At 45.3% G+C, this 17,437-nt stretch overlaps 2 protein-coding genes across 2 annotated transcripts; both read right to left on the bottom strand.

Moving 5' to 3' along the window:
- Positions 1–6,246: 6,246 nt before the first annotated feature.
- LOC112902361 (RNA polymerase II C-terminal domain phosphatase-like 3) lies at positions 6,247–12,035 on the bottom strand. Its single transcript, XM_025971405.1, has 11 exons — positions 11,097–12,035; positions 10,870–11,008; positions 10,739–10,794; positions 10,596–10,656; positions 9,220–10,518; positions 8,505–9,071; positions 8,287–8,433; positions 7,927–8,195; positions 7,722–7,833; positions 7,327–7,631; positions 6,247–7,202 (listed from the first exon to the last, which is right to left on the bottom strand). The coding sequence occupies exons 1-11, from the start codon at positions 11,762–11,764 to the stop codon at positions 7,133–7,135; spliced, it is 3,693 nt and encodes a 1,230-aa protein (XP_025827190.1). The 5' UTR covers positions 11,765–12,035; the 3' UTR covers positions 6,247–7,132.
- A 2,781-nt stretch (positions 12,036–14,816) lies between these two features.
- LOC112902725 (acyl carrier protein 4, chloroplastic-like) lies at positions 14,817–16,221 on the bottom strand. Its single transcript, XM_025971889.1, has 3 exons — positions 16,064–16,221; positions 15,345–15,443; positions 14,817–15,257 (listed from the first exon to the last, which is right to left on the bottom strand). Exons 1-3 carry the CDS (start codon positions 16,136–16,138, stop codon positions 15,012–15,014), a joined length of 420 nt encoding a protein of 139 aa, XP_025827674.1. The 5' UTR covers positions 16,139–16,221; the 3' UTR covers positions 14,817–15,011.
- Between the last annotated feature and the right edge of the window lie 1,216 nt (positions 16,222–17,437).

Genomic DNA, 17,437 nt, shown 5'->3' with positions numbered 1-17,437 from the left:
CGAGCCGGCTCGAGCCGGCTCGCGAGCCGAGCCAACACAATAATCAGACATTCAGTAAATTTGCATGCATATGCTTCCTGTATACATATTATGAACATTTGATTGATGTGTGGACTTTTTCATTGAACATTTGAAAGTGTATACATATTAATAAGTCATTTACTAATCATGTCATTGAATTTGATTTAAAAAAAGCCCAAGATCAATCAATCATGGACCATTAGTCCATCACAGCATCACTCATTTAGTCCTTTGAAGAATATATATGATAAAATAAATAGCAGTAGTTCTCACACCGTCACACAGATCACAGAGAGGAACATGTAACTTCATGACTTACTCAACTAGACAAGGTACCAGCACCATCAGGCAACAGTCCAACACATCATGCCATTTCCAATTTCCCATATTACCATCAGCCCATACCCATCACAATTCAACAAAATAAGTGAATAACAGCCGCCTTGGGCTATACTGGGCCGAGCTCGCGAGCCAGAGCGAGCTGGCTCGGCTCGGCTCGGCTCGGCGCTCCAGCGAGCTAAAATACCTGGCTCGGCTGCGAGCCACTCCGAGCCGAGCCAAGCTGCTTCGAGCTCGAGCTCGCGAGCTCCAAGCTATTTTTCCAGCCCTAGCACAGCTGCATCACGCGCAGTGGCGGAGCAGTGCCGAGAAAGGAAACACGCGCACGCTAGGGAAGGGAAGAGACAGGAGTCGCGCGCTGGCCTCTAGCGCAATAGGTCACGGGTTATCTCGCTAAATTCCAAAAGTAATGTTTGAAGGAAATGTTTCCCTAAGAGCATCTCCAACCATAAGTCCTATATTTGGGTCTTATAATTTGTATTAGGGACATATTTGATGTGTTTAGGGTTAAAAAAAGCTTATACTCCAACAGTGGGGTCTCAAATCATATCATTTACAACTAATTAGGGAAAGATTGGAGCGGAAGCATTGGGGAAAGAAGTCTCTGTCAGTTAGATTTCGTGGCAAAAGGAAGATAGGACCCAACCAATTGAGTCTTATATCTAGGACCCGGGAGACTGAGTCCTAAATTGATTTGCCAGTTTTTTATAAAATAGAACTCCTGTTGGAGGCTAATTTTTTTCTCTTAAGCCCTGTATTTCAAGATAGGACCCAATTTAGGACAGATGCTCTAACACTCGAGTAAAAATCACGATGCTATCAGTCAAATCTTTGCAACCAGTAGTATGAGGCCACGTGGCATCGGCAGTTATCTAAATTTGAGTGACGGAAAACAAAAATCAATTGATTGTTTCCACGAACCTCGGGAAAAGGGATCGCACTCATAAATCAACAACAAATCATCACCTACAAATTAGGAAGTTTCTTTTTTCCTAGAAAATTACAAAGGGGCATAACATGGATAGGACACGAAATTTAAAAGACATACAAAAATAAAAATTGACAATACTAGAACATACCTCAGACATACAAAACATTACAAATTGTTCCATTAGTTTGGTCAGGTAGAAAAATGACACCCTACAAACACGAACAACTACAATATTCAAAATCAACAGAAACAACCGAATAAAAAGCAGATCCCCATGTTAACCTGCACAAGGAAACAAACCTGTTAAAAACAGATCAATATTTTTTATACAATACAGATGCTCGTATACATGAATGCACACTCACTATCGCAGTGTCTAACTGTTGATATAAATGATATGCTCGCATATCATTTACCAATAAAAGGACTATTGCCATTATTTTCTATAATAAATCCAAAAAATATCATCATTTAGGTTGGTAGGTTACTACGCTCAGTTGGTATTACAAGAACATAAGATTACTTTTATCAGAGACAAAGAGATTGCACGCTTTAATTTGATTTTAACAATACAAAAAATTCATGCATTAGTAAATTACATTGATTTTGAGCCAAAGAAATTACATCATACATAAAAAGTAAAACAAAGTAAACAAGAGATTACACTGCACCAGAGACAAGCACTTAATAATACATCGAGTCAAAAAGAAAAATATACGAAATTCCACACTGTGGCCTCGAACAGGTGCGAAGCAACATGCTTGTTGGAAAGGTTTTCATAGATCCAATAAATCTAAAGTTGCATATGCGCTAGCCTCCCCATAGGACAATACAGACGCACAGCCCGAGCTGTATCCACAATACGGGCCTTAGTGCTCGTTCCATGGGCTGGGCAAAAGACATACAAAAATTGGCAACCACGAAAATGAGTTTTTACCAGCTGAGCTATGGTAGAAACTGTCTATTCGGTTCGAGTTCTCGATTCGACACAGATGCTCGTATTTTCCTATATTTATTCTAGAATTTAACCGGCACTATTCTTTTTCGGTAGTAGGTGACATGCCTGTCGATAGCGAGGTGCCTCTGGTAATTTTGTCAATTTTGAGATTCTACTGGCTCGGTCTCTCGGAGGTGCTCATAGGGGTAAGATTGCATGCATATTCATAAGGGTGAATGTACGTGTGATGTACGTATGTAAGCGTTTGCTCTGTACTATATTTAGTAAAAAAATAATTTTTTAGGCACTCCTGCTTGCCTCCGCAGCTCCGCCCGCCCTCCCTTGGCACACGCAGGATCTGACCGCCGCCCTCTCGTGGACCGTCTCCCGCCCTGCCCCGCGCAAGAGGTATGTGTACGCTCAGCTGCCGAATTTCCCTTGTGATGTTGGATCTGCCGCGCCGGCTGAGGGAGCGTGCTGCCATCAACCACCGCTCGCTCCTGCTACAGCTGCCGTGCTGCCTGCTGCACGCGCTTCAGCTACGGCATGAACCCCCACAGGTGCAGGAAGGCAGCCAGCAGTAGAGCTGTAGGCAGGGATCGGCCAGCACTGAGTGCTGATCTGTTTTTTCTTTCGGTTCCAACTTCAGTCACACTAGAGGCCTGTTTATCTCGATCGTTCTCGTGAGCAGTTATCTCACAAAACTTGTTTATTCGTATCAATCATCGATTAATCAAGACTTCTGTATCAGCTTGGCTGCCGATTGCTATTTGTGAGCTTGTTCTTCAATATTTGATTTTTCTTTTTGGTATAGTTTAGTTCAATATATGCGATCGATACTACCATTGTCAAAACTATGAAATTTCTTTGTAACAAGGCAGCCAGATAAGATTCCCAATTTCAAAGCAAGTGATGCTAGTCTTTTCATAAATAGTACATTTCTAGTCTCGCTACAAGGAATATCAGGTGTCTGCTTATTGTTTTTTAACGATTTCACTGCAGCCGAACCTAATTTTATCAGTACGTACGCACTCTCTGCATCAACTAGCTCACACATTAAGTAGACTAGATCATACCACATGGAATCATCTGTCCTCTCATTTTTCCAATAATATACATTCCTCATTTCTAATTCAACGATAGCTGCTCAACTGGGGTGCAGGATTTTTATCACCCACAGCAGCACATGCAAGCAATTTCAAAATTTTAAAAAAGTTGTAGTTCTTGAACCGCCATCAAATTCAAATTCTGATTGCACAATTATATTTTTTTTGAAAAGACCTTCAAAACAAGAGTTGCATATATTTCGACAATATTTTCGAAGACATATAAATTGCTTATGTAGATTAGAAAAGTACCAACATAAATTAGTAAAAAATGCTCAATTGACTTGCTAAAGTACCTATCACTGGTCATGCAATAAACATCCACCAACCCAACATAATTGTTTGCCATCATTCTCTAATCACACCATCCAATCTATCTTCTAAATATCAACATAATATCCACTTAACTAAATTCATGCGAGTCTAGCAACATTTTGTAAAGCCATAAGCAATTTTTATAAAATTTTATAAGCAAAATTGTAATACACTAAAAAGTATTTTCTCACACTAAAAAATGTATATTTGAAATATAGTAGTGCAGGATCTTGTTTTTAAACTCTTATTGAAATAATCGCAACTGTGTCACCAGGTTTTGTTTCGGACGCTCAATTTTGAAACTACAATTTTTTTTGTTTGAAATTGTGTGCATGCATATGTCTATCGGTTCTCTTTTTTTCTTCTCACATATGTATGCATGTGCTGACATCATTCGTACTTTTTCTTTTCTCTCTTATGCAGACACCCTAATGTGTTTGTTCGAGGCTCCGAGCTGATTCAGTATGTATGAAAGGAACATTGGTTCCGTACAGTGTCCCCAATAGAAAATAACAACCGTGCGAACGTTTTATAAAACAGCTGCCCGTAAATTAGCCGTATCGTTATTTTTTATATACTACATATTGCTTGATATGGTGCCCCTCGTTTATTTGTCAATTTTGCAACGTTATAGATGGTCTGCTTGGCCGACGATAATCTCATTCTGTAATGGTTCATTATCTTTTGCTTGATATAGGAAGAGCTAGTTTGACGACTATGATGGGCAATTTCTATATGCCTATGCGGTTTTATGTTTAAAAAATAAATTTAAATTTGAATTTTGGAATATAAATCATGAATTTGATATGGTGAATGATTACAAATAATTTTTTAATTATTGTTGTATTGTAAGGATAAAAATAGAGGATGAGTAGAAATATAAGACAAAACTAAATTATGATTCAGATTTGTGACCCTTGTTAGAGTTCGGTGTAAAAATGTAGACCCCACACAAAATAGGGAGAACCTCTATTTAGGAAGTAGGAGCTCTGGTTAGGGATTATTGCTATGGTTGCTTTAACTTAATTACAATTTGGAGGTCATAAGGGAGGGGCCTCCTTACCCCTACCACTCAACCGATGGCCTACTCTAATGCATGCAGATAGATCTACCGACCACTAATGGAAGGGCCTCCTCTCTCCTCCCGAAACAGCTAAATCAAGAGACGGCTTCAATCAGCTAACTTCTTATTCATTTTTATCTCAACTATACCACGTGACTGAACCCCTTGCCAACCCTTGCTGCTCTTATGTAACATTTCAGATCTAAATATGACTCGGTCCTAGTAAAACACACACTTACACCAACCCCGTTTACGCTTTCGTCCTCGCTTCTTATTCATTTTTATCTCAACTATACCGTGTGACTGAACCCCTTGCCGACCCTTACCTTACTGAACATTCCCATCCTAAATATGGCTCAATCCTATTAAAACATATATTCGCACCAATCCCGCTTATGCTTTTATCGGTACATACAGACAAGGCGTAAGGCCCGGGCGTGACAACTGGGGGCACAGTCTCCGGACCTCCTCCCACGTACTAGCAGGTCCGGTGCCTCCACGTGCCCGCAAGGACGAAGTGCTCATGAACAACTACCACGGGCCCGGACCACCGCGGGATGGTCTTGGGCCCACGCTAACATCATATAACCCAATTGAGACATTGTAGAATAGGCTAAGCTTCTTCACAGCGCCGCGCGCGTGGGCGAAGAGTTATTATGACCTGCTGCAGGAAGGCTACAATGTGCGCTGCTACAGTGCACAAAAGGCTACATCTCGACAGGTCAGTATAAGCCCCAGTTCCTCCCCCAAACTTACAAATCACACAGTGGCTTGACTGCTCCAAACTCATCCTAAGCTAGGGTTAGGCGGGTGCACTCCATCATCTGGCTGGAGAAATCCTCGTTCTCGCTTCGTGTAAATGGATTCACCCGGTGATTTGAATGCATTGGCACTTAGCTTTATATATTGATGAACATCACCCACATCTAGCAAGATGGCACTATTCCCTTAGACCCTCACACATGTCATGCCCCTCAAATGCTACTAGGAGGTTCAAATTCATCTTGAGTCAGGATGGCAAATGTTACATCATTGACACACTCGGGCCGAAAAGGATCGCATGGGGTTTAGGCACAGCGACTTTGCTAATAAAGGGCAGACACGTGCATCGTGGTCGATTTTTCAAAATAGCCGGCTATAAGTATCTCCCGCTATAGCTAATTGAAAAATGTGGTGCTATTTGGTTCCATGTGCAATTTAGCCGCTATTAATCACTATAACTTCAGTCAGCCGGCACTGTTTTAGAGAACCAAATGCTAAATGGCTTAACCAGCTATTTTGTACGTTATACGAATAATATCCATAATATTTTCATCTCTAATTTCATCCAGCTGTAGAATCTCGTGTTTTCTTTCCCTTCAGTTCGTAAGGGCGCATCTTTTCTTACGTAATTTTAGCGCTTCCTCAAAACGTGGTCATACAAAACATAAAATGCCGTAATTTTTTCCTCAACGTTTAAAGAGTCACTAGTGTCTTCTTTTCTACATAACGTTTATGTTCAAAACGCCATCAATGTTCTTTTCTACATATAAAGTTTAAGAGAAAAATTTTAAGATTGTGCATGCATGTATGTAAGCATCTGCACCTATACTACATAGACTCCAAGCCAAAGCAGACTCCATAGACCGGCAGCAATTTCACCTGAAAAAAAAAACTAGCAGGTACGGGGAAATCTTAACGGTTTTTGGTTTTCATGTGGAGCCCCTAAAGATTGCACACACACACACACGCGCGCGTTTCCTTCTTTGCAGTAATCTTTCACACGTAACAACCAGTAACCAACCGATCACATCATTCGCAGCTACCATTGGCTCCCAATTCTCCATACCCTTTATCCGGACCCACTAAACCAGCCAACGAGCCGCCCCAGCTGTCCTTGTCCATGTGCCTTTTCAGCGTTCGACGGCACAAGACGCAACCAACCACAGTTTACCCCAAGACAGACATACACAAACTGCCTTGTTCAAAATTGCTGCCGCCCTTGTCCGTTCAATTGCCACTTCTATGGGTAACCCACGGCAGCTACCAAAATACCCCATTTCTGTGGTGGCATCTGAACCTACGACTACTACCAAAATTGCACCAATTTCACATGTTACAAACGGTAGGCGGTGCGTGCACAATGGACTTCACTTTAGCGCACATTCGGCTCTTTTCTGAGATACTTCTGAACCAAATGACTCGCCACCTCTGGTAATGGCATCGGCCGCTTGTCCTAGACCCCTCTTTCCGGCTTTTCATAAATCATTTTTTTTTACCCATTGTATTAAAGCCTGGAATTCTGTTGGAGGTAGTCATTCTTACGATGGATCCGGTTTTAGAGTGTTGTTAGTTTCTTTTTTATCATGTTATGTTTGCATGACCGGATCCCATCCCGAGAAGAATAATTCTTCCCCGGAGCTGAGATGGAGAACTGGGACTCAGCAGGGAGTTTTGACTGCAAAGTCAAGCTCATTGGCGCGTCGGTACAGCAGAGCTGAAGCTTCTACCCTGTTGATGGCAAACATGATACAGAATTTCAATCAAGTGATGGGTCATCTCGACAAGTTAGAAAATAAGGATATGTAATAGAAAAAGAATGGTTTAAGCAAATGAAAGTAGTAATATTCCTCACCATCCTGGGTGCACCACGAATCTGCCAGTGGATAGTGCCCAGTTCACCTTGTCTGTCCCGAGGGAGTTGGCAACAACATGAGTGACCCGGTCATCAATCTGGTTCGTGCATACTGCACCAAACTGCTCTGCAGTCTGCCACAGAGGATGCAAATGGGGTTTGGTATCCCCAATCGGGAAAACCCGGCTAAAGAGAATACGACAGCCAGCAAGGATCCTCTGCTGCTCAGCTGCTAGTATGCTTCGAACATCAGCCTCATTGAGGTTAGGATGAGAAAAGAAGTTGCGGTGAATTCGCTCAATGACCTACTCCCAGAAAGCACGAGAACTCTGTTAGAACAATCAAAGATGGACTTCAGCCCACGTAAGCTCAATTGTGGAGAAACAAGTGCGTACCGCCAGTGAAGAAGCAAGGGTACCATCCTCTGGCCTCTCATCTCTGTCTATCTCTAGAAGTGATGGTCCAGGAAGGCCAAATTGACGTCTGCTGCAGGGGAAATAGGTGTATCTGCAGAAAATCTCATGGAAAGGGGTTTAGTCAAGATGTATCTACCATGAGTTCATGTAGGAAGAATAAAAAAAAATAAACAGTGACACAAACCTCTCTACAACTATCAAATTATGTCTGTTGTGAGGCCACACTCTCACAGAATCATCTATGATTACCACTGCAGATTCCATCCCCAACACGCCATCCAGATCTTTACTCTTGGGCACTCGATCATCGCTGTCAAATGGATCACCATCATCACCTCTTGAGATGACTCGCCCAGCAAACAAGGTCCCAGTAGGGTCAAGAACCTTGGCCATCTCAGTAGCGTAAAGTTTGTTTCCCATGGTATACAGATGCAACTCAAAGAGCTTACTCGCCTATAGCAAAGCAACAGACAGGTCAAAAAATAACAGCAGAGCAGAGACACTAAAGTTGCCATCTTTTTATTTAAATAAGTACACAACAAACCTTCTCAAGGAAGGTCCATATTCCTGGTCTCAGTTTCGTCCACATATTCATATGATGAAGACGATAGAGATGGCGTTCTGGCAATGACCTGTCCTGTTCCTCTTTCTGCCGTAAGATCTCTTCATGTATAGAGTCCACTTCTATAAACTGAACAAGTATGCAATACATTAATGGGAAAACAATTAAACTTAGAACTCATAGGCTAAAGCGTCTAATACCTTTGCGGAATTAAGTAGTGTGTGATCCAGATCAAGCACCAGGCATAGCTTCCGCGCTGAAAACATTTTTTGCTGTTCTGTGATCCGTCTTGCCCTTTCCTTCTGTATGAGAGCTTTCTGTTGGTCATCATAACCATCAAGGAGATGATCAACATCACCCCATGGGTTAACTGGCTGCCCAGCTTCGCGTGGTATTCCAGGAGCATTTGCTGCATCAGCATTATGACCATTCTGTTCAACTGCTAGCCTCGGATCCGCCCTATTTATGCTGCATGAGGCATGTTCCATGGGAGCCATAAGAGCTGTAGCAGCCAACTGTGAATTTGAGACAGGATCAACATGCTTTGTGCCCATGATGAACGGCCGTGCAATGCTAGACAGCAACGCTGGTTGAGAAACCATTGAAGTAGTCTGATCTTTGGTGCCCTGAGAATCTGGCTGAGTAGTTCCATTAGATTTGACTTGCTCCAAGCCCACTGCATCCGTTTTCTGGGCTACGTTATTATGAAGGATCCTCCTGGGGTCACGGGGCTTCATACGTAGTACACCAGCATCGTTTTGCGAGTTCTACATAAATAAAACTTTATGTCAGTAAAATATCCTAACAGAGCAAAGAGTTGGCATTAAATGACACCTATGACTAATAACATATAAAACAAGTAAATCAAGGTAAACAGTATGTACAGAAGACCAGAATAAAGTATACGAGCTTTACCAAAGGTGGTGTCTGCATTGGAACCTGTGGCCTAACAGAGGGAACTTGTGCAGCTTCTGTGGGCCTTGGAGCGGTGCCAGGTGGTAAAACCATGCCAGCAGTTCCAATACTGATCATGCCACTAGATACGGCACTGGTAGTAGCTACCTGCTGACGTTCTGATGCTGACATCTTCTGCTGTTCCATTTTAATCCAATTCATCAGCACTGTTGGGTTCACGGCAATGTCCTTTAATAGAGAAGGCGGCAATGAAACAGCAGGAGGTGCACTGATTTGTGCAGCAGAACTTTGATGGGGTTGCAAAAATGGTGTATTTGTCCCGCTGCTATTTGGCAGAGCCCTCATGTTGGTCATAAGCTGATTGGGATCCCCTGTTGGCACCAGCATGTTTCTTGGATCCCCGGAACCATTCCTAAATCTTTTTAACAAGTTTTCATCCACCTGAGGTTCATCCACTGCTTTGTGTTTACGGTTAATAATTGGAACTCCAACACCCGAATTCCCATCCTTTGGGTCCAAATAATTCACACGCTGATTCGCATCTGTAGCACCAGCAGAATCACGGTTCAAAAACCTGAGCCTTGGATCTCTACTTTTAGATGTAGTCTTTAGTGCATGATTTGGCCCCGCAGACGACTGCTCAGCTTGTTTACCATAGTCAGGTGGACCACCTGCATAACTAATATTGCTGCTGCTGACTGTGTTAGGTTGGGAGGCAGGCATCTGACTTGTACTTGGCAGTGCAGTCTTCTTTGGAACTGGGAGGCTGGAAACCTCACCAAATATATCACCACCTTTGTCTGCAGATTTACCCTCATCACCAGAAGGAGTTGGACTTGGCAGATCATCACTTGGAAAGACAGATTTCTGCCTGTACTTCTGCTGATATGACGAAACAGCCTTCAGAGGATCATTTAAGGATGGATATATCGAATTCCTTCCAGGCTCAGCTCTCTCTGGGAAAGATGGTCGCTCAGGTACCATTGGAAATGATCCAAACCCAACAGGCTTTGGCACAGGAAAAGGAGGTGCATTATCCCGTGTGGGCGAGGGTAAGCTGTTCTCGTCATAATCTGCATGTAGATCCAACAAGGGACTAATCCTTTTTGCAGGTACTTCCAACCTCAGCAAGCTAGAGGCACTAAATGGATTTGCTGCTCCTGATTCAAATGGCAATCTCCCTGATGAAATCTGCCCAGATGGAGCCGGTACATTTGTTGCTTTTGTGCCACCACTGGTACTTGGGTCACTGACGTTGTCTTTTTCCTCGAAAACTAACTGCCTCACACGGCTGTCCAGCTGATGCACAGGACAGAAAATTGAGATTGCAATTTCAGAATTCTGCTCGCAAGCAGCAAAACGGAAACATTACTAACCTCATCTCTCTGGTCGGGTGTCAGCATGCATGAATATCTGTTCTTGATGTGGAACAACAACCTACATCATTCATAGGAAATCATTTCAGTCACACAAAAAGTGGCAGTTTTCTTCTGTAATTAGTTGAAGATGAGTCACGTACTTCAAAAGCATTGTCTTATTCTGCTCTCTCCTCGGCATGTTGAACGACTTCGCCACCTGCAGCAATGCAATGCGAAGCGTCAGCCTTAAAGTCAAGGAAGGGAACCCACCAACACTTGGTCCAGGCCTTACAGTGGTGAGTGTGTCAATTCCGATGAACGCCTGGTGCACTAGGGGATCAAGAATTTGCACTGGGCTCCCATTCTCCGGGTACAGCGGCTTCAGGTTCTCAAAGCATGTACGCAGACGTGCGCAGGTGCCCTCAAACGACCTGCAACACAGCAGCACGAAAACTGGTTTTTCTCAGCGTCCAAAATCGAAGCCACCCTTCAACAAAAACATGAAGCATCCATCCGTACTTCTCAGCTTCCTCAATGGAGATCATCTCGAGCTCCTCCAGTATACTCCCCACGCGCTGGTCATAGTCCACCTCCACCTCCTCGGCGGCCGCAGCAGGCGCCACGTCGCCGCTCCCCTCCGCAGCTACCGACTCTGACTTCTCCGGCGCATCGGAGTCCAAATCGATGGTCTCAGGAGGCGGCCGAGGAGGCGAGGACGAGCCCTCCACGGCCTCCCCCTCCTCAATCTCGCCCTCCTCCTTCTCCCCGTCCGAGGCGTCGTCCACGGCGTGCTCCACCTCGTCCTCGTCCGCCTCCTCCTCCGGGGCCGGGCACGCCACGAGCGGCTTCTTCTGCACGGCCTGCAGCCACGCGAAGCTGTGGAACGCCTGCCCGTAGCTCCGCGCCATGTACCCCATGGCCGGCGGGCCCGTCCAAGACCTAGATCTCGGCGGCGCCGAAGCAACGGCCCCCAACGCACCGCCGCCGCCGCCGGACGACGAGTCCTTCCTGAAGTCGTCGGCGGTGATCTCCTGTATCGACCCCGACGAGTCCCCGTCCGACCCCTCGCCGCCGCCGGGAGCGGTCACCAAATCCCCGCCCGCCGTCACCACCGCCGACCGCGGCCGCTCCCGCGCCATCAAGCCGACCAGCCGCTCCTCGTCCTTGGGCGTGACCGTCACGCGCATATGCAACCCCTCCTCCTCCTCCCCTCCACCAACCGCCCAAACCTCCGTCACAAACTCCGGCGCACCGCCGCCTAGGTCTCGTCCGCGGCGCCCGAATCCGCCAACCCGGGCCTCGATCCGCAGCCCGCGCCGGCGCCGAGCGCTCCCGCACCGCAGCAGCGGCGCCAATCGACGGCCGCGCCGGCTGATTCCGCCGGATCGGGGGCGCACGCGCGCGCGCGGGGGCGGAGCTGGTCGGGGGCAGTACGCGAGATTTGGGGGAAAAAAAAAGGCTTCGAGGAAGAGAGACGGGGTGGGGGGTGCCGGGACGGATATGTAGAGCACGCCGGGCGGGATCCGACCGTTGGGGTTTGAGTTGGACGGTGCCAGATGCGGACACGTCGCGTCGGGGGGGGGCGCAGAGGGGAGAAGAGCGGGAGGGGGACGCAGGGAGGTAGCTGATGGCGGCGCGGCGACGCTGACGTCACGCGCAGGATTGTTCGTTCCTTCTGCTTCTGCTGCTGCTGCGGCTTGGATTTTGTACTCGCCCCCTGATCCGCATTTACTGGCCGGTTCCGGCGGTTCTCAAAAATTGTATTTCTGGCCTGTTTTTCAAGAAAAATTACTGTTGGATAAAATTACCGTGCTACCATCTTTGTTGTTCTAGGTAGATAAGACGGTCTTCGATAGATGCCTTTGGAAGTTAAGTTTTACTCTCAGCTAAAAAGATAACTTTTGAGATAAAGCAGAGCCACTCTATATAATTCTCTGATACAAGTAGGTTGTATCAGTGTATTACGAAACTGCTAAAGCACCATTTGTGGTATTTATGCATTCCCGCCCTTGGAAACATGTTCTACTGTTCACGAGAGCATCGACACGCGGCATCCATGCATTACAACTTTGGAAATGTGTTCGATTTTTTCACCATGGCACTGACACGTGGCACTCACGAATCCCTGCTCTTGGATATGTGTTCTATTATTATTCACCAAAATGCAGACAAAGTGTTCCTCATGCATTCCAGATATTGACGGAGTGTTCTATTGTTCACCAAAGCATCGAAACATGGCATTCATGCATTCCCACTCTTGAACATGTGTTTTAATTAATTAATATTCAGCAAAGCATCGGCGCGCGCCATGCATGCATCCTCACAAGCTCTTTGGGCACGTGTTCTATTGGGTACCAAGGGGGCATGGGTTTTCAACCTCTTGGTTTGTGACCAACACACCCTAAAAAAACGTTGTGCCATGTTAACATTACTGTACTATATAATTTATCAAAAAAATCATTCTTGCCTATCAACCGTCCATCCATCACTGCTAGCATCCGTGCCTGCTAGTTTCTTGATGTATTAAGATCTTATATTTTGAAAAAAAATTATAAAATATCATTGCCTGCTGCTGGCTCATTTCTTGAGGAGTGCTGCCACCATGCAGGTCAGGAAAACACTACGCGCCGTCACGCAAACCACCAACGTGTAGATGATCACCGCGTGCTTCTATGCTGGAGCGCATCCACCCACCACCAAGACGTACACGCGCGGAGCATATCCCACGCTAGAGGTTGGGACCCTGGATCCATGTCTTAACAAGGATGTTGGTGATGCAGGTCCAATTAATATGTCCCCGCCAACTCGCACCGCTGGACAAACTAGCATTAAGTACCGGGCATAAGATGCCTTTAGCTCCCAAAGCAGGGGTAGGAATATGTCATCCCTACGGGTTCTTGATTGTCCAGCCAGTGGGATCGGATCGGAGATGTCTTCTCTTTACAGCTGACAGTGATACTCGTCAATCCCGACAGCTCCATTTCGGCCTGACATGGATGTGATGAGGTGCTTCTGTAGTTGTGCATGAGGTTAGTGAAATCCCATCTGCATTGGTGTTCCGGCTATTTTGTTTTGGACTTGCAGCCTTGCATTGTTTGCTGCACTGTCATGTGGAAGTTGAGTTGAAAGCTGTTTCTTAGGTTTTGCCTGAATCCTTTTTGGACGTTGAAAGTTAAGAGGCATGAGAGGATATGGATTCAACTTCTTCTTTTTTTAGATTGAGGAAAAGTTTCGGCCTTGAACATCCACGGATGAATGCCTACAGCCCTGGCTATGGATTCAACTAGGAAGAGCAGGGACTCAATTGAACTTCTCATGTGCCACATTGTATTCTTTTTTTAGTTGTTTGTGATAATTTCAAATCAGAGATTTATTCTTCGAGTTAAAAGGGTTGGATAATGGTGTCCAAATAGTTCCGTGTTCGCAAATATGTTTTGGAAGAGAAAAATACAGTCATACTTTTGAAATTGGACTATAAGTTGAAATTATGAAATATATAGAGTCAGCACATGAAAATTATGTTTGCAAGTGGGCAGCAGTTTTTGCATATTTACATAACAACCCACCAAAACTGGGGGCAATGAGTTTGTTGGCAGTTAAATTATTGGTGATTTGGTAAAACTGTTGGGGATAAAAATTATACTAACAAAAACTACCCGTCACTCTAGATTTTACTTTATAATAAGTATATTCTAGTAGAAAATAGTAATTACAAGAATTGCATATCAAAGACCATACCATAAAAAAAACATTAAACGTCATTTTACCACAGAAAGTACTTTGCAAAAGTTTAAATTGAAGGTAAGAACGATTAGCTATATGCATGGCTGGCTTCACATAGACACAATCGAACAGGAAACTTATTACGTTTTTTTTTTACGTAGTTACAGCCTTTCAGGGAACCGTTTCCTCTGCTTCTGCTAGATTTCTGCCGCACGCAAGGCATGATAGGTTGCAGTTTCCACATTTGGTATGCCGTAAAAGGCACAGCACAAAAAAAAAAGGCTTTTGCCGTACCGTGTGCGGATGCAGAACCTCGTACCTGACCAGAACAGGAAGGAAGCAAGCAAGCTGGATAAACGTGCGTGAACGAACGAAGGCAAGTCGCATCCAGTGACGGCAGTTCCTTCCGGAGTACTAATATCTGACGTTTTGCAGGTTGGTTGCTCTGCGGCAGCAACGACAGCTGATGAACAGGCAGAGAAATGGCGATGAACACCTAACGGAATTCCACTAGGGTACATCAAAAAGACGCACTCACATCACGTGCAGCTAAAAGTTCGCGGAAACAAGAGCTGGGGATCGGAGGTCAAACAAATAAAATAAAGACGTACGCTAGGCTGGAAAGGAGGAGCAAGCAACAACCGAAGAAGAAGAAAATCGATCCTGGCAACAACATTCATTCATTCTTCCAACCAAAAAAAAATGAAAAGATCAGCCGACAAGCTTGTCGATGAGGTCTGCTGCCTCCTGGATGGTGGTGATGTTCTGGGCGTTGTCCTCCTCGACGGTGATCTTGAACTCCTCCTCGAGCGCCATGACGATCTCCACGGTGTCCAGCGAGTCGGCGCCGAGGTCCGTGAACTTGGACTCGGGCGTCAGCGCCGCCGCCGCGTCCGCGCCCAGCGCCAGCTGCTGCTTCACGATGTCCATCACCTTGCTCACCGTCTCCGCCTTGGCCTGCATGTTCAACCCAGTTCAGATAAATCCAAGCTGTCGGGGGCCAAGCGATCTAGTAGCAGTAGGCCTCATCGTTGGAAACGTCACCGCGTAGACGCGGAAGCGCGGTGCTCGTAGGGAGACGAGGCGGCTTCTCGTCGCCCCCATGGCCATGGAGATGAGGCTCCGGCCTGAAACCCTGCTTCCCTGCAAGTTTCAGTCAATGGCGGCACAAGACACATTCAGAGGAGAGGTGAAAACGTAGGGTAGTTTTTTATTGACAGATAAAAAAAGCATGTACGGAGTATGGAGTATAGGTGGCTCTCTGCAACAAAATGCCTTGCAGAGTAACGTACTGCAGGAGGATTTTACAATTTTGTTACCTATCCAAAACATGTTCAACGCAAATCAGAAAATTCCGTTACGGTCTAGGTAGCTAGTACACCCCCAAATGAGAAGGAAAAAAAAAAGTTGTATCACATCCTGTTGAGTGGCCGGCACCGTGGGCCGGATTAGCCGCTGGTGTTTATTTCTTTTTTCCCTCATTATTACAAACAAAACTCTAAGCACACCCGTCATTACTCTGAATTTGCCTGTGGCAACAAGTGCTCTACTCTAGAAAAACAATTGAAAAGGCAGGCAGAGTAGCATACTGTAGGATGCCACGAACCATCGAGGAGAAAGAAAGAATCAGCGGAGACAAGCTACTGTATACTCCACTAAGCACAAACTAGAGAAACAAATTGGAAAAAAGAAACAAAGAAATACTACCGAGCACGGACAGAGCCATCCGTATCCACACATGCATTCCCATCCCGATGCTTTACCTTCCAGCTCGGGGTGGTCGCCGTCGCCGTGCCGAAGCCGCCGGCCTTCACGGAGACGGCGGACAAGGTGGCCATTGGAGCGCCGCCGCCGGGACGGGACGGGAGGGAGCCTGGACGGAGGAGCAGGGGAAGCTAGCTAGCTGCAGAGTGGAGCGCGGCCGGGCAGCCGAGCCGAGTAGTAGGGGGCTTTGTGGATTGGATTAGGCCCTGGGGGCTCCGACGTGGCGCCGTGCTGGCCACCCGCACCGGTGTTTTTGTTGTTTAGTGGCCCCCACCACCGTGTTATGTGCGCGGTGGGCCTAGCAGCCAGCGTTTTTTGCTGTTGTTTCTTTTGAGGAAAGGGCCCACCGCAGCAGGCATGCAGCAGTGTGTTTGGTTGGGGTGTGATTTTTGGAAAAAGCTACCGTGAGCTGTGGGCTGTGGAAAAGTCGCTGTGAAAAAGCTGCTGTGGAAAAAGCAGAAGACCGTTTAGTTAGAGCAGCTGTGAGCTGTGGGAAACTGTATGCTTTTGGTGAAATACTTGTAATACCCCTGGAGGTTTATGAGACTGTATATAAACCAAAATACTCGTAAAAACATAATATGTTCACTATTTCGTATGTAAATATATTTTTTGGAAAGAAAAACATTAAATTTTCTAAGTTTTTCATCCATATGGTCCGCATAAATAGAACTGTAGCAATTACACAAGGTAAATAGCTCATAAAATTATGATGTATGTCAACGTAATTATCCTCCTCTCGCACTAACCAAATCATCAGCGATCTTATCATGAATGGTATTCATAGTATCTTCATGCTCTACCTCTTCACTCCCATCTTCTTGTATTTGTGCCGTGCCACTTATAGATGGTACCAAGTACCGCTCATCAGCATCATATCTCTCAAACTCCTTATCACGCAAATTGCTATCACGGATAAAATTATGCAAAGCAAAACAAGCCATGATTATATACTTTTGAGTACGAGGTGAGAAACTTGGCATACTCTTCAAAATACGCCACTTCTGCTTCAAGACTCCAAAAGACCTTTCAATCACATTTCGAAGGGACGAATGCAAGAAATTGAACACCTCGTACTTTCCTTGAGGAAGGCCTATACGATGCCGAAATTCGGGTATGTGATATGTGCTTCCTCTATAAGGTGTAAGATACCCTATTTGGTTTGGATAACCCGAATCCACGAGATAATATTTTCCTATAAAAGTAAGCAAGTGAGGCAAAATAAGTAATACAAGTATAACTAACGTAAAATGAAGGAAATGATGTACCATGCATACCTTTAGGAGGTACGGAAAATGAAGAAAAATTTGCCAATGCATGATTGAGGATACGCGTGTCATGGGCAGCACCTGGCCAACCAGACATAATAAAGG

This window comes from Panicum hallii, chromosome 8 (genome assembly GCF_002211085.1).
Source record: "Panicum hallii strain FIL2 chromosome 8, PHallii_v3.1, whole genome shotgun sequence".
Lineage (NCBI taxonomy): Eukaryota > Viridiplantae > Streptophyta > Magnoliopsida > Poales > Poaceae > Panicum > Panicum hallii.
Note: the sequence above shows the minus strand (reverse complement) of the source record. Positions and strands in the feature narration are given on the sequence as shown.